The sequence below is a fragment of the Hyperolius riggenbachi genome, chromosome 3 (assembly GCF_040937935.1).
Source record: "Hyperolius riggenbachi isolate aHypRig1 chromosome 3, aHypRig1.pri, whole genome shotgun sequence".
Classification (NCBI taxonomy): Eukaryota; Metazoa; Chordata; class Amphibia; order Anura; family Hyperoliidae; genus Hyperolius; species Hyperolius riggenbachi.
Window position 1 is genome coordinate 293,708,875 of NC_090648.1, and position 22,217 is coordinate 293,731,091.

A 22,217-nucleotide genomic window follows, 5' to 3' on the forward strand; every position below is an offset into this window, starting at 1 on the left:
CCCAAAACACATTATACTACTTCTCCTGAGTACGGCGATACCACGTGTGGCACTTTTTTGCAGCCTAACTGCGCTAAGGGGCCCAAAGTCCAATGAGTACCTTTAGGATTTCACAGGTCATTTTGCGACATTTGGTTTCAAGACTACTCCTCACGGTTTAGGGCCTTTAAAATGCCAGGGCAGTATATGAACACCCCACAAATTAACCCCATTTTAGAAAGAAGACACCCCAAGGTATTCTGTTAGGAGTATGGTGAGTTCATAGAAGATTTTTTTTTTGTCACAAGTTAGCGGAAATTGATTTTAATTGTGTTTTTTCACAAAGTGTCATTTTCCGCTAACTTGTGACAAAAATAAAATCTTCTATGAACTCACCATACTCCTAACGGAATACCTTGGGGTGTCTTCTTTCTAAAATGGGGTCATTTGTGGGGTTCCTATAAAGCCCTGGCATTTTAGGGACCCTAAACCGTTAGGAGTAGTCTTGAAACCAAATGTCGCAAAATGACCTGTGAAATCCTAAAGGTACTCATTGGACTTTGGGCCCCTTAGCGCACTTAGGGTGCAAAAAAGTGCCACACGTGGTACCGCTGTACCCAGGAGAAGTAGTATAATGTGTTTTGTGGTGTATTTTTACACAGAGGCCTGGTGCACACCAAAAACCGCTAGCAGATCCGCAAAATGCTAGCAGATTTTGAAACGCTTTTTCTTCTTTTTCTGTAGCGTTTCAGCTAGCGTTTTGCGGTTTTGTGTAGCGTTTTTGGTGTAGTAGATTTCATGTATTGTTACATTAAAGCTGTTACTGAACAGCTACTGTAACAAAAAACGCCTGGCAAACCGCTCTGAAGTGCCGTTTTTCAGAGCGGTTTGCAGATTTCCGATACTTAACATTGAGGCAGAAACGCAACCGCAATCCAAAATCTGCAGCAGCCCGGGAGTATGCGTTTCTGCGAAACGCCTCCCGCTCTGGTTTGCACCAGCCCATTGAAATGCATTACTCAAGCGGATCTGCTCCCGCAAGCGGATCGCAAACTGCAGCCGAAACGCTCTGGTGTGCACTAGGCCTAAATGACATTTGTTTGATTTTTTTTTACACACAATTGTCCATTTACAGAGAGATTTCTCCCACCCAGCATGGGTATGTATAAAAATACACCCCAAAACACATTATACTACTTCTTCTGAGTACGGCGATACCACATGTGTAACACTTTTTTGCAACCTAGGTGCGCTAAGGGGCCTAACGTCCTATTCACAGGTCATTTTGAGGCATTTGGATTCTAGACTACTCCTCACGGTTTAGGGCCCCTAAAATACCAGGGCAGTATAGGAACCCTACAAGTGACCCCATTTTAGAAAGAAGACACCCCAAGGTATTCTGTTAGGAGTATGGTGAGTTCATAGAAGATTTTTTTTTTTGTCACAAGTTAGCGGAAAATGACACTTTGTGGAAAAAAAAACAATACAAATCAATTTCCGCTAACTTGTGACAAAAAATAAAATCTTCTATGAACTTATCATACACCTAACAGAATACCTTGGGGTGTCTTCTTTCTAAAATGGGGTCACTTGTGGGGTTCCTATACTGCCCTGGCATTTTAGGGGCCCTAAACCGTGAGGAGTAGTCTGGAAATCAAATGCCGCAAAATGACCCTTGAAATCCTAAAGGTACTCATTGGACTTTGGGCCCCTTAGCGCAGTTAGGGTGCAGAAAAGTGTCACACATGTGATATCGCCGTACTCAGGAGAAGTAGTATAATGTGTTTTGTGGTGTATTTTTACTTATAACAATGCTGGGTGGGAGAATTATCTCTGTAAATGACACATTTTTGATTTTTTTTACACACAATTGTCCATTTACAGAGAGATTTCTCCCACCCAGCATGAGTATGTGTAAAAATACACCACAAAACACATTATACTACTTCTTCTGAGTACGGCAATACCACATGTGTGACACTTTTTTGCAGCCTAGGTGCGCTAAGGGGCCCAACATCCTATTCACAGGTCATTTTGAGGCATTTGTTTTCTAGACTACTCCTCACGGTTTAGGGCCCCTAAAATGCCAGGGCAGTATAAGAACCCCACAAGTGACCCCATTTTAGAAAGAAGACACCCCAAGGTATTCCGTTAGGTGTATGGTGAGTTCATAGAAGATTTTATTTTTTGTCACAAGTTAGTGAAAAATGACACTTTGTGAAAAAAAACAATACAAATCAATTTCCGCTAACTATTGACAAAAAATAAAGTCTTCTATGAACTCGTCATACACCTAACAGAATACCTTGGGGTGTCTTTTTTCTAAAAAGGGGTCACTTGTGGGGTTCCTTTACCGCCCTGGCATTTTACGGGCCCAAAACCGTGAGTAGTCTGGAAACCAAATTTCTCAAAATGACTGTTCAGGGGTATAAGCATCTGCAAATTTTGATGACAGATGGTCTATGAGGGGGCAAATTTTGTGGAACTGGACATAAGCAGGGTGGCCTCTTAGATGACATTTTGTATTGGGCCTGATCTGATGGATAGGAGTGCTAGGGGGTGACAGGAGGTGATTGATGGGTGTCTCAGGGGGGTGGTTAGAGGGGGGAAATAGATGCAATCGCCAGTTCATTATTTACATGATAAGGTGGGGTCTCAGGGCAATCTGAGCGTGTGGGGCGGGTGATTGGTTGCCCGCAAGGGGCAGATTAGGGTCTATTCTGATGGGTAACAGTGCCAGGTGGTGATGGGGGGTGATTGATGGGTGGCAGTGACAGGGGCTGATTGATGGGTGGCAGTGACAGGGGGTGATTGATGGGTGATTGATAGGTGATTGACAGGTGATCAGTGGGTTATTACAGGGAAGAACAGATGTAAATAATGCACTGGCGAATTGATAAGGGGGGGGTCTGAGGGCAATCTGAGCATGTGGGTGGGTGATTGGGTGCCCGCAAGGGGCAGAATAGGGTCTAATCTGATGGGTAACAGTGGCAGGTGGTGATAGGGGGTGATTGATGGGTAATTAGTGGGTGTTTAGATTAGAGAACAGATGTAAACACTGCACTTGGGAGGTGATCTGATGTTGGATCTGTGGGCGATCTATTGGTGTGGGTGGGTGATCAGATTGCCCGCAAGGGGCAGGTTAGGGGCTGATTGATGGGTGGCAGTGACAGGGGGTGATTGATGGGTGATTGACAGGTGATTGGCAGGTGATCAGGGGGGATAGATGCATACAGTACACAGGGGGGGGGGGGGGGTCTGGGGAGAATCTGAGGGGTGGGGGGGTGATCAGGAGGGAGCAGGGGCAGTTTAGGGTTAAAAAAAATAGTGCTGACAGAAAGTGACAGGGAGTGATTGATGGGTGATTAGGGGGGTGGTTGGGTGCTAGCAGTGGTCTGGGGGTGGGCAGGGGGGGGGGGTTTGAGGGGTGCTGTGGGTGATCAGGGGGCAGGGGGGGGAAATCAGTGTGCTTGGGTGCAGACTAGGGTGGCTGCAGCCTGCCCTGGTGGTCCCTCGGACACTGGGACCACCAGGGCAGGAGGCAGCCAGTATAATAGGCTTTGTATACATTACAAAGCCTATTATACTATTTACATGGGGCGATCCGGGTGCTAGTAACCCGCCGGCGCTTCCGAACGGTCGGCGGGTTACAGCACGAGGGGGGCGGAGCCAGTCGCCGGCAGCTGATCGCGTCACGAATGACGCGATCGCCGCATAACCACGCCTGCCGCCGCCTCCGTCGATGGGCGTATTGCGGTCGTTTAGGCCTAGTCTTTGCCGCCGCCCATCGGCTGGGGGCGGTCGGCAAGTGGTTAAGCTGCAAAGACAGGAAAAACGCATCTGAGAAATATATATATATATATATATATATATATATATATATATATATATATATAGATATATATAGATATATAGATATATATATATTGTATTTAGAAATATCTAGATGTATGATCTCAATAAAATCAATAAATGACGCAGGGTGTTGAAATAATTTTAATGTTTTAAGTTAAGGAATGTTGTTTTCCATTTTCCAGGGACCCTATTTGGATGCTGCTTCTTTTGTGCTCTGGTGTGTTGATCTTTTACGTTGCTTGAAAAATCTAGTTTGCTTCCTTTGTAGTCTGTATTTTTCTTTTGATTGAAGAGAGCGAGTAACCCACATCCATTCTCTTCACCCATTGGAGCTCAGCTTATGCAGTCTCACCAGCCATGCCTCTATTTATAGACTTGACTGAATGATGCAGTGAAGTGATGAGGCTGAGTTACGTCAGCTCAGCTGTTGTCATGGCAGGAAGTTCAAACTAGCCCCAGCCTGGGCTTTTTTAACTTGCCATGACTGACATAAGTCAGATAAATCATCCTACCAAATTTATAAGTATAGGAGAAACTGATGGCAGTAAATCAACTACCTTGGAAGGATGGCAGCATCTCTTTAATCAAGAAAAGCCTGCAATCAAGGGACCACTATAGCAAAAAGAGTGTAAAATTTAAAATGCATAAAATGTACTTTTGATCCAGATTAAAATTTACTCTATTTATTTTTTTTATTTTGTATGTTGCTTTCACTTACACTAGGTAGTTAAAATCTGAAAGATCGCACAGATTTTTGTATTAGTCCACCTTCTCATAGAGAATTCCCAGGGTCGTCTTCTTTATTTTCAAAAGCACCTACTGAATGGCATTTGCTCAGTCTGACTGCCAAAATACTGAGAAAGTGAGTGGGGAGGCTAGCTGGTATCTTTATTTAGATCCTTCCCATGGAGTGGTTTTGTAAAGAACAAAGGAAATGCTGAGAACACCACCACCACCATGATAAGATGGACTAGTCTAAAATCTGTCAGATGTGTGCTGTTTACTGTAATCAACAGCAGCATAGAAAAAAATATATAGTGCATTTTACTGAGGGAAAAAATGTACACACTAATATGTATGTGTTTACATGTGGTTTCAATCTTACAAAATTTTCACATTGGTGGTCCTTTAACGTCAATACAATTGTCTGAAATTAAACCGACAAGTTTCTTCTAGGAAGATGAAATAAGACTTCTATCTGCAAGGCAAAAGCAGCAGCTCACAACAGGGGTTCATGATAAGAACCTAGCTCTCTAGTGACCTGCTGAAGAAATTATTGTAGAACACCCTCTTGCAGATTTGCTGGGCTAAGAGACCATATCTGATAACTCCCCATTTGTAATTAGATACCACTATAATTCAGCTTTTCATAACCGCACACCTCTCTGAACAACACCGCCCCCCCCCCCCCCGCACACCATCTCCCTTTGTTAACAGACATAGGCCTATATGGATGAACTATTTTCACCTCACTGCAGAGTGGCTTCCTGGTTCCTGCTGCATGCATATATGCGTCATCTTGAGATTTGACCGAAGCTCATGCTCACTCTAGCGTGAGCTTCTGTAAATAAGCAGAGCGGGGCTCCATGATCAGCCTGCCAGCTGCGATCAGCCTGCCATCCCCGATTGCAGCTGGCAAGCTGTTAATGATTAAAAAAACAGTTTTTCATTTGTACAGCGCTGCGATCTAGCACAGTGCTGTACTAGGGACAGCTCTGTTACTGAGCTGTCCCCTCGAGTGGCTCACAAACTAATCCCTCTCATAGGCTGACGCCTATGAGAGGTGATTACTATGATTGGATAACTATTACTATGATTGGATAAGACTTACGCCTGCGCAGTAGAGCGGCCCGACGGAGATCGGCTATTTCCGCCTATCTCCGAGGGAAGAGCGGATACTGCGCCTGCACTGGAGCCAAAAAGTAAATATCTACATCGCCACCACTCCGGGAGGATTTTCTCCATCCCCGTGGGCATGGGCGGATTTCTGGCAAGGCCACATAGGCCATGGCCTAGGGCACCAGATAAACAAGGGGCGGCCTGCAGACAGTGAGCATTATTTGCAGGGCATTATTTGCAAGTGTCCAAACAAATGAAAGTGGTCAGGATAACTGCACTATTAGTACCAGCTGGCATCTGCCTGTGCTGTGCTACAGGCAGCTGCAGTCCGTTAACCAAACGTTTGTGAACAGTGTGTGACTAGCAAAAAGCCAGGCCTTGTCCAATGACATAGCAGCAGCTCCAGGCAGTTACAGAAGGCCGGGTCTCACACACTTGGTGTGGGGGATGAAAGGACCAGGGGCAGCACCTGCAAATAGTACAGAATACAGAAGGCAGCCTCTCACAGTACCCATTTCTTAATTACTGATTGGCCAGCACTGTTACCCTGGAGACAGCAGTGGGTACAGGACTCACTTTTACGTGTTGCTGATGCTGACCCCACCCAATGTCCAATTGTGAGCCACTTTTGACTATGTGTGTGTGGTGGACGGCTCCCACCACGCCCATCACCTGTAGATCGCTTGATTTACCAGTTCCCCCGTGTGACGTGATTGATTCACTTCACTTTGCCATGGAGACCTCGGCACTAGCCGCAATAGTGGACACCATCGGCCCAAAGTTTTTTGGGTGTGTGTGGAGAGAGGTGGTAGGATACGGTTTCGGTTGGGGCGGCTGGTAATAGTTGGCCTTGGGCGGTAAGACGTACAAATCCAGCCCTGCCCGTGGGACCGAGGAGGACGGGGAAAGCCTCAATAAGATCCGGAGGCTTCCCCCACCCCGAGGTGAGTACCCCCCAGGGGAGTTTTTTTCATTGCAGATTTTCTTTAAAGGGAACCCGAGGGGAAAGGGATAAGGAGGATGCAATATTTATTTTCTTTTAAACAATACTAGTTGCTTGGCAGTCCTGCTGATCCTGTGTCTCTAATACTACACCCTGCACAGTCATGCAGCAAATCAGGTACTCTGACTCAGTTGACTCAGGTTTTACTGGATTAGCCATATACTTGTTCCAGGGTTTCGTCTCAGACACTACTTGTGCCAGAAGATCAACAGGTCTGCCAGGCAACTGGCTTTGTTTAGAAGGAAATAAATATGACAGCCTCCATATCCCTCTCACCTCGGGTTCCCTTTAAAGGGAAATTCTCACGTTAGGCTTTTTTTTTTTTTTTGCACTATATAAAAGTAATCATCCTAAATGGCACCAGAATCGAGACATAAAAAAGTGACATTCTTACCTCAGTAGGGGAAAGCCTCTGAACTGTCCAGAGGCTTCCCTATCTTCCTATGACCCTCTGTTCCTCCACTGGTGTGGGACCCTTATATTATTGTCGAGCATTACTGGCAGCCATGCTCTTCTCTGTGTACGCGTGTGGTCACACTGTGCGGACACAAAGTATGGCCTACAATTGTGCAGTAGTGCTCAAACATGGAGGGGAGTGCGGGGTGGGGAAAGGAAGAGGGTCCCAGCAGGCAGTGGAGGGGTCATGGAGATTGGGGAAGCCCCTGGAGCATCTGGAGGCTTCCGTCTACAGTGGTGTCCAGCTTTTTGTATGCCTTCAGGTTTGCTTTATAGGATACCCGAGGTGACATATGACATGGTGAGATAGACATGTGTATGTACAGTGCCTAGCACACAAATAACTATGCTGTGTTCCTTTTTATTACTTTCTCTGCCCGAAAGAGTTAAACATAGTAAACATAGAGTAAACATCAGGTATGTAAGTAGCAGTTCCTGTGTGAGGTAGCTGTATATGCGTAAAAAAGAAAAAAACCACAGGGATGCCGGGAGCCCTTATAGTGTATTATCTCGGGTTAAAGAGATAAAAAATTGTAAGAATATACTACTCACAAACGTAGGTTGCTTATTGAGGCAACCACTCGACTGCGCATGTGGGGAAGTCCCGTCCCCACTCGGTCTTTTGTCAGGGTTGGTCGCTGCTCCTTTAGAAAAAATTCCTCACTTCCAAAGGTCGTGAAGGCCCCACGCCGTGGGGTGGACAAACAGGTTACAATAGCAGTAGGAGGCGCCCTTGTGTTGTATCGCTTATTTTTCATGTATATAAATATAAATATAAGAATAGTGTTGTTTGCCTACCTTATTTAAAGGAGACTTCCAAATTTGTTAAAGGATTATATAAATACTTTATTGTGGTCAAGCACTTCAGACAACGCGTTTCGCGGTTCAAACCGCTTCCTCAGGTCAAATAGTGTGCCTCGCCGTAGGGAGCAAAGATTCTGGGCGCCAAGATTATCCTAATAATAATAATCCTAATAATCTTGGTGCCCAGAATCTTTGCTCCCTACGGCGAGGCACACTATTTGACCTGAGGAAGCGGTTTGAACCGCGAAACGCGTTGTCTGAAGTGCTTGACCACAATAAAGTATTTATATAATCCTTTAACAAATTTGGAAGTCTCCTTTAAATAAGGTAGGCAAACAACACTATTCTTATATTTATATACATGAAAAATAAGGGATACAACACAAGGGCGCCTCCTACTGCTATTGTAACCTGCAGTTCCTGTCTGAGTCAGGACTGGGTCAGACTACAATGTGACCCTCACTGATAAGAAATTACAACTATAAAACACTGTCCTAGTATAAAATGGTTTCTGAGAGCAGGGAAGTGATAAAAAAAGGCCAACATATCATAGATTTTAGCTCTGGCATACTTCAATAAATGTGTCATTGAGCAAAAACAATAAAACATTAAAAACTTAAAAAAAAACAACTAGATTTAAATATATAATAAAACTGGAATATCTTACAAAGTCATTTTTAGGTGGACGATAGATACAATTGTGTATTTCATTAGTTTATTTTCACCTCGGGTGTCCTTTAATTCTAGATCTAAATTATGTACTGGGGACTGAGGAATCCAGCATTGTGATTGTGCTTGACTGTTTCTGTCTTCTTTTTTCCGATATTTATCTGATTGGTCTGCTCAAAATCAACCTCTGGTGGTTATTTAGTAGTTTGCTTCAAAGTTTGCGGTTTGACACATACATGAACAAAAGTTTTAGAACACCCCAATATTCCCAGTTTTTATTGAAATTCAAGCACTTAAAGGCAAATTAATAATTTGAAACCATGGAAAGGAAAGTGATAATCTGCTGGAGGTTAAAATAAGAACCTGACCCAAAACTAAAAATGTACATTTCCGCATTATGCAAAATGACCTTTTGCAGGGAACAAGAAATGTGTTAACAACTGACAGCTGTTCCTCAGTAAGGCCTTTTTTCTACCGACAGTTGATAGGCAGTGAAATGCCTCTCAAACTCTCATAACTGCTCGCTGCTGCCTGGTAACTGCTCATTGCTGCCTGATAACTGCTCACTGCAGCCTGGCAACTGTGTAATTTAGCTGATTCACTGCAGCCCGGCAACTGCTTGCTGAGCACACAGTTCAACAGTCCATGGAAAAGAGGCTTAATGAAGGCTGATGAAGCTTTGAAGGTTGTTGCTTTCAATTTCTACAGGTGACCCAACGTTTCCTGATTACATACAATACCCTCTCTCTGCATAAAAGTAGTACTGGAACACACTGTGGCATTTTTGGAACAGTATTGTACTGCAGTATGTAGCATGCTTTAATATTGGAAATACACCATGAGGTTTTGTTTTTTTTGGCAGATAGATGGCTCGATAGATAATTTCCAACACGTCTGGTCTGATTTCGATCATTCTTTTGATCGATTTTCACATAGAAGTGAATGGAAATCAATCGGACAGTAATTCTGCGAAAAAACTCAGTGTATTCCCAGCACTGCCGTTTTTAGAAAAAAACAATTAACAATAGACGAGAGACAGACCATTATAACTATTAAAGGACCACTGTAACAAGAAAACAAAAGACGGTAAGAAGTTAAAATATGACAGAACCAAAAGTGGGATTCTCAGGGTTTTGTTTTCATTTCAAATAGTAAGATAGCAGTTAGCTTCCCTACTTACTTGCTCTCTATTTTGGCAGTTAAACTTAGCAACTGCTGTTCAGGAAATGCTTTTGAAAACAAAGAAAACCTTGAGAATCCCCCATGAGGAGATTGACTAGTCCAAAAACTGTCGGTTCTGTCTGCTTACTTTTTTTCCTGAAGTGGTCGTTTTAGGTGTGGGTCATTCCTTCAGAGAAATCGTGAAGAAAGTCAAGGTGTCAGTGAGTACAGTCTTTCACCACCAAAAGGCACTGCAAGAATCTCTGACAGGAAGATGTCGGGCAGACTTAAAGGGAACCCAAAGTGAAAGTGATATGGAGGCTGCTATATTTATTTACTTTTAAACAATACCAGTTGCCTGGCAGGGCTCATGATCCTATGTCTCTAATACCTTTTGCCATATACCCTGAAAAAACATATGCAGATCAGGTACTCTGACTTTTTTTGACGTTTTTACTGGATTAGCCATATGTTTGGGTTCCCTTTAAATCCACAACAGCATCAAAAGACAAGTTTCTGTGAGTCAACAACTTGGGTGGTACTACATGCTCTTCATGGGACCACTGCTCAATAGTTGTTGTAAGCAAGTCTCAGTTTCAAAGTAAAGAAAAGACTTGAGATGCACATTTGACAGGTTGAGTTGCACCAAGAAATCCATAGCTAAGAAGTCAGAATAATAAAAAGAGGCTTGTCTGGGCCGTGGAACACCGCCAAATGACTACTGAAGACTGGGAAAAGGTGTTATACACTAATGAATCAGCATACATCATTTTTATATGCTATTGAGTATGCAAAAGGATGGTTCCTCAGTTTTTGATATCAACTGTCAAAAATTGCCAGGATGTGCTGATCTTCTGCCTTTAATACCCTTAACCATAGACCCTGAACAATCATGCAGATCAGTCACCCTAACTGAAATCTGACTGGATTAGTCGCTTGTTTTTTTCAGGTGTGTGATTTAGACACTAAAAAGAGATCAGCAGGACTATATGACAACTTGTATTGTTTACAAGAAAATAAATATGGCAGCCTCCGTATTGCTGTCAATTCGGGGGTGCTTTAAACTCCATTGAACTGGTCTGCAAAGAACTGGACAGAAGAGTGAAAACAAAGCAATCTACAAGTGTCACACATTTTTGGGAACTTCTGCAGCAGAGCTGGGAAGAACTTTATGAAGGCAATTCAATATCAATTCAAAGGTTTAGAAAATGTTTTGGGAGTGTATACAGTATTGCAGTGCCGCCAAATGAGTTGGGCGCTTGGTAAAAGCTAAAAGGGTCATTAACATTTAAGGCATGGCAGAGTGGTATGTATTGCTTGTCAACATGCCCAAAATTAAATACTACTCATTACAGTACAGCTTATTTCCACCAATGTGTTACTGTTTGTGTTGTGGTCGCCAGGCCTCTGACTCTTTATGGTTTACAGGAGGGGGAAGGGGGGGGGGGGGGGTTATAGCCATATATAATATATGGTGTTGAGTGTATTTCCTAATTTGTACTTAACATTTTGCCATGTTTTGTGCATAGTGTATAAAGGGTTACACGCTCCTGGTATTGTTGCAGATCTTGTGGATATTGTGTGCAGTGCACAAAAACATATGACTCCTAAATCATCTTCTCGTAGTTTCTTCTAAGTACCTTTCAAATTCGTCCTTATTACACAACAAAATAGTCATGGCACAAGTCAATTTCATTTTAATGAAAAATGTATTTTTCTCCATAAAAAAGATTTACATATTTACCGTCTCTACTACACTACAGAAATGCCAATTTTGTTACACAACGTGCCAGTTCTATTATATTTTTCACTTCAAAAACTCTTGGCTAAAATGTGTAATACGCCACAGAAGGAAGTATTGCTCAGTTCAACTACGGTATAATGTAAAAAACAAATACATAAAACAAAAGCTAGATCTTTGTTCTGTATTTAACAAAGTCATAGTTCTCGGCTGTTATTTATAGATATATTTGTGTTTGAAGCATTGGCTTGTTTGGCTTAGAATAACTGCAAGCCATTTACCAGGGACTTTTTAAGCAGCAGTGACATTATTAGTGTCATTTTCCATTTTCTTTTCTTTTTTTTGTAGAAAATATACTTTCTGCTCCTTGAGTAGCACAACTAAAACTTTGTGCTTGTTTATATTCCACAGGTTAAGCTCTCAGGTCATTGAATTTATGGGACAATACTCGGTACTTTTATAACTGTCGATTTGACTTGAAGAGATGTGCTTTCCTTATCGACATTCCAGAGATTCAGTAAAGGAGGGTAAAGGTTATGGTGCGCAAATGATGGTGTTTGCAGAATGTCCCTGGTAGAGTTTTGATCAGAGTTACCTCTTATATATAAAGACACATAATTGAAAAAGTAGGAAATGCTAATAATCCCAAAAAGACCAGCCATGATTAGTAGTAACGCATGAGAATTAAAAGTTTCATTGTGTTTAGAAATTGTATCAGGCCCTTTAGTGGTGACATTAACACAATGCTTTTCAACTTGTTGATAGACGGTGGGTGCATCAATGCAGATTGTGTATTCTGTGAGCGGATTTAAGCGTGTTAGATTATATTGCTTGATATCTGATGGCATTCGGACGCTGTGAGCAATTTTGGTGGATTCTGTTTTTATAAAAGCTGTCCATTGTACGCTGGACTTCAGAATCTTTGACGTTGACTTCCAGGACACCATGACAGAGTTGGTTTGGACTTCCATAAGGTCAATATTGAGTGATCCATCGACCTCGTCAGGCAAGGAACCGTTCACTGTGATCATAATCGTTTTTAAATCGGCCCCAACCAGGTTTTTAGCTACACATGTATAAAGTCCTGCTTCTGATATACCAATATTGTTAATTTCCAGTGTTCCTTCTGAATGAACATACAACTGACCAGAAACTGTGTTGGGTTGTAGCTTAGAACCAGAAGGTGTAATCCAGTAGATTTCTGGTTCTGGTTCCGCTGTAGCTCTGCAGTGCAGCAAAACTGAACTGCCAGTCTTCATATCCAAATCAGAAGGAAAGCTTTGTGGAGCAATTAATGGTAGACATATTTCCATCATTTCCCTGAAATGAATATGCCTGACATTCTGACCTTGAAATTCAGGAGGGTCAACACAAAACAAAGAATCTGTTTCCATAAAGCGGATGTTTGTTTTATTCATGTTAATCCAACGATTTACACAGTCACATCTGATGGGATTACTATGTATACTTATTTCTTTTAGGTTTGGCAAGGCTTCTATAGTATTCTCATATAGGGCACTAAGGGAATTGCTGTTTAACATGAGGGTTTCCAGTTTAGGAAGTCTGTAAAATGCATTGGGGTGAATGTATGCTAATCTGGGGTTATTGGTTGCTTCTATTTTTCTGAGATCAGGCAAATTTTCAATGGCAAGACTGTCTATTGAAACTAGATCAGGCATGTTATTAATACCTAGCTCCTTCAAGTGGAGCATATTGCTGAAGTCTCCCCTTTGTATTCGTCTAATAGGATTTTTATTTAAATCCAAAAATTTAAGGTTCAGAACCTTCTGAAGAGCTACAGAGGGGACATTAACAAATCTGTTGTCATAAAAAGAAATGCTTTCTAAGTTTTCAAGACCTGTGAAAGCATTATCAGGTATTTCTGTAAGATTTATTCCCGCTAAAACCAAGCTGCGTAGATTGATAAGAGGTTTAAAGTTCATATCTTCAATTTTGATAATTGGATTTTCACCAATCATAAGGATCTCTAGTCGGGGCAATGCTTCAAACCACTGGCTATTTAACATTTGCAGTCTGTTTGAATTAAGGTGAAGTCTGAGCAAATTGCCTACTCCAACAAATGCATTTGGTGAAATTGTGGAGATCAGGTTATGATTAATGTACAACTCTTGTAAATTTTGCAGCCCAGAGAAGCATTCCTCCGTCAGTTCCACTAACTTATTTTCCTCCAGGTACACAGAAAGTATCTGATGGGCATTTGTGAAATTGATATTGACCATGGAGGACAGATTGTTCTGGGATAAATCCAACCCTGTAAGATTTACTGGAAAATGTTTTCCGTCCTTGACTTCTTCAATGTTATTTGCTTGTAAAAGTAAGACCTGTGTATTTGCAGGTATCCTCTCTGGGATGCTGTAGAGGTTTAACGCATTGCAATCCACTGTTAGAGCTTCAATATAAATGGATTTTGGTGTGAACCACGGTCGAATCTCACACGTGCACAGCTGTGGACAATTCAGTTTTTTCTGAGTCGCGTGCACAAGTGCAGCAAACATAAGTCCAAGTAATATGTTTGGTCTGAGTTTTATTTTTCTCATTTTTTCCAGTTCCTAGTGATAGGTTAGCTGTACCAAATCCACAGATTATTTTTCCTTCACATACAGTATATCTATAACAAAATGGTCACTTCATTTAGCTTGAATTTAGCCCAGGAACAACGACACATAAATATTACATTCCTTTTCAGGGTTGTAGACTGGAATCTCATTTTTCAGATGTGCCGCACAAATGACAAACTGGAGGTCCCACTGTTGTTCATAGACTTTAAAAAGCCCTTGTGTTAATGTCATTTCTGGAGGTGGCTATTGATGAAGCAATTCATTTAGCAGCAGTAAATTCACATAGCCGATTAGCACTGGACACGATGGTTCAGAGATCTGTAAATTTAAAAAAAGACAAATACTATTAGAAAAGAACATAAGCAAATACATGTACATTTTGCTTCAGACCCTGAGTCATTTTAAAAATATTAAAAATTCCTACTATGATTTTATTATTTCCATTGCCCATATTTTATTTGTGTTGGTGTGTGATTCATATAATATACTGTGCTGACTTTTGTCGGTATAAGGAGGCATAATGCATTCTCTGAGCTGGCTGTGCTTTGTGAAGGAGGAAATCAACTGTGAACCTTTTGCTGTTTCAATGTCACATTATAATAAGCTGCAATTATCAAATTGTACTGGTATTGTACTTAAGTAAAATGATGTGGTCAAATGGGAATCTGTGTTTTTGCACACCATGAACATTTACAAGGTAACTGAATTCAGGCACTGAAGCACCAGCTAAAAGTAACTAATGTCATTTAGTATGATGCTTAGCATTTTTTTTTATTTAACTACTCTACCTGAACCCCAGCCAATGGCCTCATTTCCACTATATTTTATTTTGTGCTGCCAACACTTGTCCAAACTACTACAAGTCAATCCATGTCCACTACTAAATCTCATAAAATATTTTTCACAATCTTTTTCAATCCTTGTAAACACAGTAATGCACTATGTTCCCTAGAAGGAAGACCTGTGTCCATGACTTGTTTATTATTGCCTCTTCCCACATTGCAGTACCCTCAATACACCATGCCTAAGGGCTGGTTCAGATGGACGTTCGGAGGCGACGCGTTCGTTGGTGTCACGGCGGCAATGCGTTCGGGCTTTCAGCAGCGTTTGCGTTGCGTTCGGATGCGATCTGCATTTTTCTTCCACTAGGGGGACATTACCTGTCGCGGTTAACCGCCACTGGAAGCTACATGTAGCTTCCTAGGGCTCCTTGAACGCCAGGGAAAATCGGGACCCGAACGCCGCGATCGTGTAAACGCGCGTGAAAGCTTGGTACAAATGCTCCCATTCACTTGAATGTGAGCGTTTAACGCCAAGCCCCAAACGCTGGTGGTAAACGCTCCGCAAGCGTCCGCAGCCCTAACTAGTGTTATTTTAAACGACTTGCCTTATTTGGCAAACTTTGCTATGTAAAATAAGTACATGTCAACTGAGATCTTCCTGTGTGAATAGGTTTTGGATTTAGACAATAATAGCCAATTGTCAAATTAATTTCAGCTTTGATAGACATTGTGCCTCCAATACCCATGCCAGTGATTCCTAAAGTCTTCTACTAGGAATAACATATGTATTCCAGCAATCCTTGACTGGATACTGTAACAACTCCTTGCTATTATGTGGAATAAGACCACATTTTTGATTGGGTCAAACTAGAATATGGGTTGGAAGTTTGGTGAATTGTTACTGAATTAGTAGTAATTGCAATTTCATGCGAGAGCTCTTAATGAAAATTGTTTTCTTGATTTGCTGGGCAACTGCAGTCACACAACCACTAAATCACAAACCTCTCAGCAATCCTTTCTATGATCTGATATGACCTGGTGTGACACTAATAAGGACCTAAACTTAACTTTCTTTCTGCTCTAAAAGATAAGCAACAGCTTAAAGGGAGCCTAAACTGAGAAGGATATGGATTTTTCCTTTTAAAATAATACCAGTTGCCTGACTCTCCTGCCGATCCTGAGTCTCTAATACGTTTAGCCACAGCCCCTCAACAAGCATGCAGATCATTTGCTCTGACTGAAGTCCGACTGGATTAGCTGCATGATTGTTTCAGGTGTGTGATTCAGCCACTACTACAGTCAAAGAGGTCAGCAGGATTGCCAGGCAACTGGTATTTTGTAAAACGAAACATCCACATCCTTCTCATTTAAGGTTCCCTTTAATAACCTTTAAAGAAAAACATTTGTGGTTACAACTTTTCGGAATCCTACAGAAATCCTGCAGTCTTTACTCCATTAATATTGCTGGGGACACAGAAAGGGTTAATCTTCAGTGTTTACATATTAGCACAAAACCTGCGGCACAGCACAGCTGACGGCCCTGATTTACACTTGCTGATTACTGGTAACAGCTAATGAGACAGATTGATCTCTCTAAACACACTGGGCCTGATTCACAAAGCGGTGCTAACAGTTAGCACGCTGGTGAAAAGCCCTTTATCATGCCTAAACTCAGTTTAGGCATGATAAGTTTAGGTGTGATAAGTTTAGGCATGATAAGTTTAGGTGTGATAAGTTTAGGCGTGATAAGTTTAAGCACCGACTGGATTAGCACCGCAGTGCACAGCTGATCAAAAGTTTTGCGCTAGCAAAGTCTGGTGCACTTTGCATAGAGTTTAATGGCACTGCTTTGCGTGCAGGACTTTGCGCGCGATCTAAACTTATCTAAACTTAGCATGCCTAAACTTATCATGCCTAAACTTATCACGCCTAAACTGGCTTTTCACCAGTGTGGTGCAATGGTTATCACGCCTAAAGTCTTTTTGGCGTGCTAACTGGGTTAGCACCGCTTTGTGAATCAGGCCCACAGAGTGAACTTCTTTGTGATTATATGTGTTTTCGTTGTCTGCTTTGCAAGAATTTAGGCCCGCTTTAATATTAGTACATTTGTTATTAATACAGCCTATGTTAGTTGGATTTTTTTTAACCAGAGATCTCTGGGGGTGCCTTAGTAAATCATGCCCGCTGAATGATCCCATTTATACAACCATGAAAGTTCAACTTAGCTTTATTACTGGACTTAAACTAAAAACACACTTGTTAACTTTCCAACCAATTTTCATGTTTGGAAAGCAAACTTTAGTAGTAGCTTGTTTCCATGATTATCTACTGATATTGCTATGATTTACAGTTCATACAGTTCGTGTGAAAGAACCGTAAATATTTTTATTGGGGACCATTTGGAATATAGATGCACTGGTAAATTAACAGCTGAATCTAAATGCAGTGCTTTCATAAATGTAACGTGTTTGTGGTCTTCACCATCTTGTTCCCCCTGTCAAGGAACACCTGGCCCGCTAACTAAACAGACGTAAATCAAGCACATATTGTCATTATGGAATTATCGCTGGGTAATTTTTGTCCCTTTTACTTATCAGAATACATTTAACATCTGATAACTAAAATAAAGAGAATAATTACATTTTCACTTTGCCTGCTTTAACATGGTGGCTTTGTGCAAAATTTTACTGAGGGCTTTTCTGCATTAAGATTCTTGGCTTTCTGTGAAGATGAAAATCCTCATTTTAACAACTAAGTTGCACACTGTGTTCTTCCAAGTCTGTATTCACAGCCACAGTTGATATTTCTTACAGGAAGCCAAAGATAAAACATTGCAAGTGAGGAGTAAATTAAAAAAATATTGGTGCATAAAAAAAATCATGATGAAAGTAAGAGGTCCATGTACAATTATTTGAACAAGGACACCGCAGATTCCTCATGTTACCGTTCTGCTTTATTGAAAAGAAGAAGAAAAAAGTAGAGGCTTTTTATTTTTTTTTTATATAGAAGAGCTCAGAATAAACTTATTGGTTGGCTTCCTGCTGCATTAAAATGGAAAAATAGTCTCTACGCTCTCCCTTCTCCCACAATACAATGTGTCACTAAATAGGATGCAAACCCCTTGCGGGTACAGACTTGCCAGATCCAAAGATCTAGAAGGCCTGCCTCGCGTTCAGGGGTGTGTGTCCCCCCGTCGCCTCTCTGGCTCTTAGATGTCGTCCGGTGTCTGCTTTCTCCGTTAGTGTTACACCTCTAACAGGACTACCTAGATATATTATTTTGAATCCTCTAAATGTCAGATTAGTTCAACATATTTCAGTGCTGCTATGACCCCATGCTATAAGTGGAGAAAAATTACTTTGGCCATTTTCACTGCAAATATCAAGTAAGGCTCAAGGGAACTAAACAAAATAGTACATTTTAATAAATCCTATTATTTGAAGTGAAAGCAGGCAAAGTGAAAATTTAACCCATTTGTTGCATTAGACCCCATGTATAATATAGAAAAATTCTTATGAGTAACTCTGCCTCTGGCACGGTTTCATTTGACATGCCAGGGGGCAAAGCTGTATGGTGTTTCATCTGCTGCAGTCATAACACCATTGAGATCCACAATTATGATAAACACAGTGCAGTACCATTGCCTGTAGCTTTGCCCCAGCAATTCATCAGCTCTGTGTAGGGGTCAGAGACATGTACTGCACCCCGACAAGGAGACATTTGCTCCACTGTAACATGTGATTATAGATGGAACACAGGGACTCATACTAGATCCATGGTAGAACTTGGTGACTATATTTAAAGAAAATGAGCGGTTTATGTAGTCTGCCATGGCCAGATATCCAACTGTCATGCTGAACCTTTGGCTTCAGTATCTGCCTGGCCACTAGCAGGATACCGGTGAAAAAAATGTTCAAGGACAGTGACTCGGGTGGCAACTATACAACTTAATAAATAAAACTGCTTATTTTTAACATTTTAATTTATGAACTTGTTAATCAGTGTTGGTTTGTTGAATTATTGCAAAATCTTATCTCACCCCAATTTGCAATGTTACATTTATCAGAGGTGCCAGCATCTTTACTGCTGCCAAGGTGAATCTCTGTGGAATGTATTATTCCCCCTCTGTGACATGAGAGGGTATATCACTTGATATCCCAGAGTTCTATGGTGTAGGTATGAGCAAGCCAAGTTTTGGGAAAAGTGAAAATGTACGCACACATGTCCAAAGGGGTGAACTGCAGAGAGGATTAATTTACTCTCTATCCTCTTGTGGTGCACTTCATGCTGTGCTCCTTTCTTTTAACTCTTCCTGCTACTCAGCTTGACTTTCAGCGGGAGGATGTAGTGAAGCATGGAGCAACATGGCAAACAGTATGTCAACCAGGTAAAGTTTAGCTTTGCTGAAACTGTGCTCACGGATCCTTACTCTGATGAGAATGCTGCTTGAAATCCAGTCTAGTCTAGTCATGAAAGTCTAGGCATGCCTCACTGAGCAGGGCTACATACCAATATACAGCAATATATCGCTATGAGAAGCATTTCTCACACTGAAACCAGGATTATTAAGGTAAAATTAGTATCCTATATAATAGTAATTTCCTTTTCTCTGTGTCCTTCTGTCCTGAGTCCCTGTGTCTGTATGTCCATGCCAGCTGCCTAGCTCGCATGTGTGACACTAGGCTGTGGGCGGGCAGTGGTCGAGGATGGCGCCAGGTGTGTGTGGATGGTATATGCAAGTTCCCTAGAGCCCGTTATGAAACAGTTTTTTAACTAGTCCTAAATATTTTATCACGTTCTGCTATGAGTTATTACAGTTCCTCTTTAAAAAGGTGCTTGCCTGGCTGTGAAGAAGATCTTATGTGTTTAATGTTTTGTGACTCACTGATCTACAATTAGTATGCAGATCATGTTCCAGGTGCAAAGATTACGGCAGCCTCCTCATTACTCTCACTTCAGGTTTCCTCTGATATTGCTGTACTTAACCACTTGATGACCGCAGTGTTAAACACCCCTAAAGACCAGGCACTTTTTTCTGTAGTGGGCTGTGCAGGCTTTTCAGCCTCCTCCACAGCCCAGCTAAGGAGTATGGCGATCGGACTCACTTCCTATTTTTGTCCCTAAGGGGACATGCTGCCGAAGGGGTCCGATCGCCGCTGTCAATTTTTTTTAATCTTTAGCCTCATAGAGGCTCTCATTACCGCCGTCCCCCTCCCTCTCCTTCCCTCCTCCCCTCTGCCTGAAGAATTGAGCAGGATGGCGATCCGTCCTGCTCTCAGCCTCTCATAGGCATCAGCCTATGAGAGGACGGCGATCCCCGGCCAATCAGAGGCTAGGGATCGCCGATCTTGTACAGCGCTGCTGGAGACCGCATCACTGTATGCATGTAAACAAAGGGGATTTCTTTCCCCTTTCGTTTACAAGTAGCCTGCTAGCCGCGATCGGCGGCTAGCAGGTTAATCACGGAACTCCGTGAAGTGTTAGGGAACGATCGCGCATGCGCGCGGCCGTTCCCTGGGAAACTGCAGCCCCAGGACTTGACGCCAGTTGGCGTTAGCCGGTCCTGGGGCTGCCGCCACGGTCACGCCCATTGCCGTGAAGCGGTCTTAAAGTAGTTAAAGTTAACTAAAATTCTAAATGCCACATATTTTTGCAGTAATTACTAGCAAATAGCAATACAAAGGCTTTTTTTCATCTTTTCATATTTTAAGTGAAGACAATATGACCTTTACAGAGAACAGTTTTCTCTGTAGGCATTACTGTGGAGGACTGTGTCCAGAACATCCAGCATATAGAAGCAATCTTTACTAGCAGTAATCCTGTGAGTAAAATGTGTTCAGAATAATAGAAAGCTGAAATATAACTTCAATTGTTTGTAAGTAACATCAGCTGCAGCTCTCTGTGTTCCTGCCGCTCTCTCTTTCTGCCTTGCAGTCTAAAGTAAACAGTTTACAGCCTGGAACAGCTCATTCTGAATTGGGGGGAAGCATCCAAGAACAGGAATAAAGTAAGCCACCTTCTCTTCAGATCCTTCTCTGTATCTAAAAATCCCTAAGTTGTTCTCATATGATCTGTGAAAAAGCAACGTGGGTGTGCAAGCAGGGCAAAAACAAATAGTAAATCATTCCTCTGTGAATAGTGACAGAGAAGTGGAACCTAGCTACATTATATAGCTCTAGCCTGACACCAACACACAACTGTTTATAAATAAAGCATTTTTGTCTTTCACACAGGCTGGCATGAGAGACTTCTGAAAAGCGTTCTATTGTTGCTGGCTAAAAGCTGTATAGGTATGTGGGGTTTACAGAAGGACAGTTTCTTTGATAGTAGTTCTTTAAATTGAGGTGTGCTTAAAGAGGAACTTTAACCAAAGATTGAACATCATCCCAATCAGTAGCTGATACCCCCTTTACCATGAGAAATATTTCCCTTTTCTCAAATAGAGCATCATGGGAGTGTGAACCTCATTGCATTGTGGGAAATTACAGCAGTTTCCAACTGTAAGCAGTATTTCTCTGTACATAAAGCTCTCAGTAAACAATTATTCTGTACAGATCACCTAGCACAGTGTTCCCCAACCCTGTTCTCGGGGCCCACCAACAGTGCATGTTTTGTAGAAATTCACAGAGTTCGTTAATCAGCTCTGCTGAGACACTAATTACCTCATCTGTGCATGTTTGTGGTTTCCTGCAAAACGTACTGTTGGTGGGCCTTGAGGACAGGGTTGGGGAGCTCTGACTAGCAGGATGTCACCACCTGTGATTAATTTCAGAAAGTAAATAAGGGAGAGGAAAGATTTTACAATGGGTAAACACTGACTAATTTTATAAATGAATTTGAAAAAAATAAAATAAATTTATTCATTGTGTTATTTTCACTACAATTCCTCTTTAAACATCAGTATGTATAGTATAAATGTCTACAATGTGCTTATACTGATAACAAACAAGCTACAATCTGTGCAGATATGTGCTTAAATAGCGTGCCTTCCAGCAATCCCCACTACATGCACTGGGCTTAACTAACTCCAAACTCATTAGCATATATCTGTTGCAGTGCTCCTATCCACTGCAGTTACTAAAAGGGAGCCTGAGGTGACATATGGAGATATATGGAGGCCGACATATTTATTATTTCTTTTTAAACAATACACATTGCCTGGCTGTCCTGCTGATCCACTGCCTCGTTTACTTTTAGCATTAGACCACTATACATGCATGCAGATCAGGTGTTTCTGCCAAAACTCTGACCAGATTAACCACATGCTTGTTTGACCAAAAAGATCAGCAGGACAGCCAGGCAAGTAGTATTGTTTAAAATGAAATAAATATGGCAGCCTCTTTGTCTCT

General features: G+C 41.7%; 2 protein-coding genes across 3 annotated transcripts in view; one reads left to right on the forward strand and one right to left on the reverse strand.

The window, feature by feature from the left end:
• Positions 1–22,217, forward strand: part of IMMP2L (inner mitochondrial membrane peptidase subunit 2) — a 1,449,658-nt gene that overhangs the window by 537,689 nt on the left and 889,752 nt on the right. The gene's annotated exons all lie outside the window — the stretch shown is intronic.
• LRRN3 (leucine rich repeat neuronal 3) overlaps positions 11,303–22,217 on the reverse strand; it is a 99,315-nt gene continuing 88,400 nt past the window's right edge. Inside the window, exon 2 of the mRNA XM_068272734.1 lies at positions 11,303–14,404. Within this exon, the coding sequence (XP_068128835.1) occupies positions 11,942–14,065 (2,124 nt within the window). The 5' untranslated portion in view covers positions 14,066–14,404 and the 3' untranslated portion in view covers positions 11,303–11,941. The remainder of the gene's footprint in view (positions 14,405–22,217) is intronic.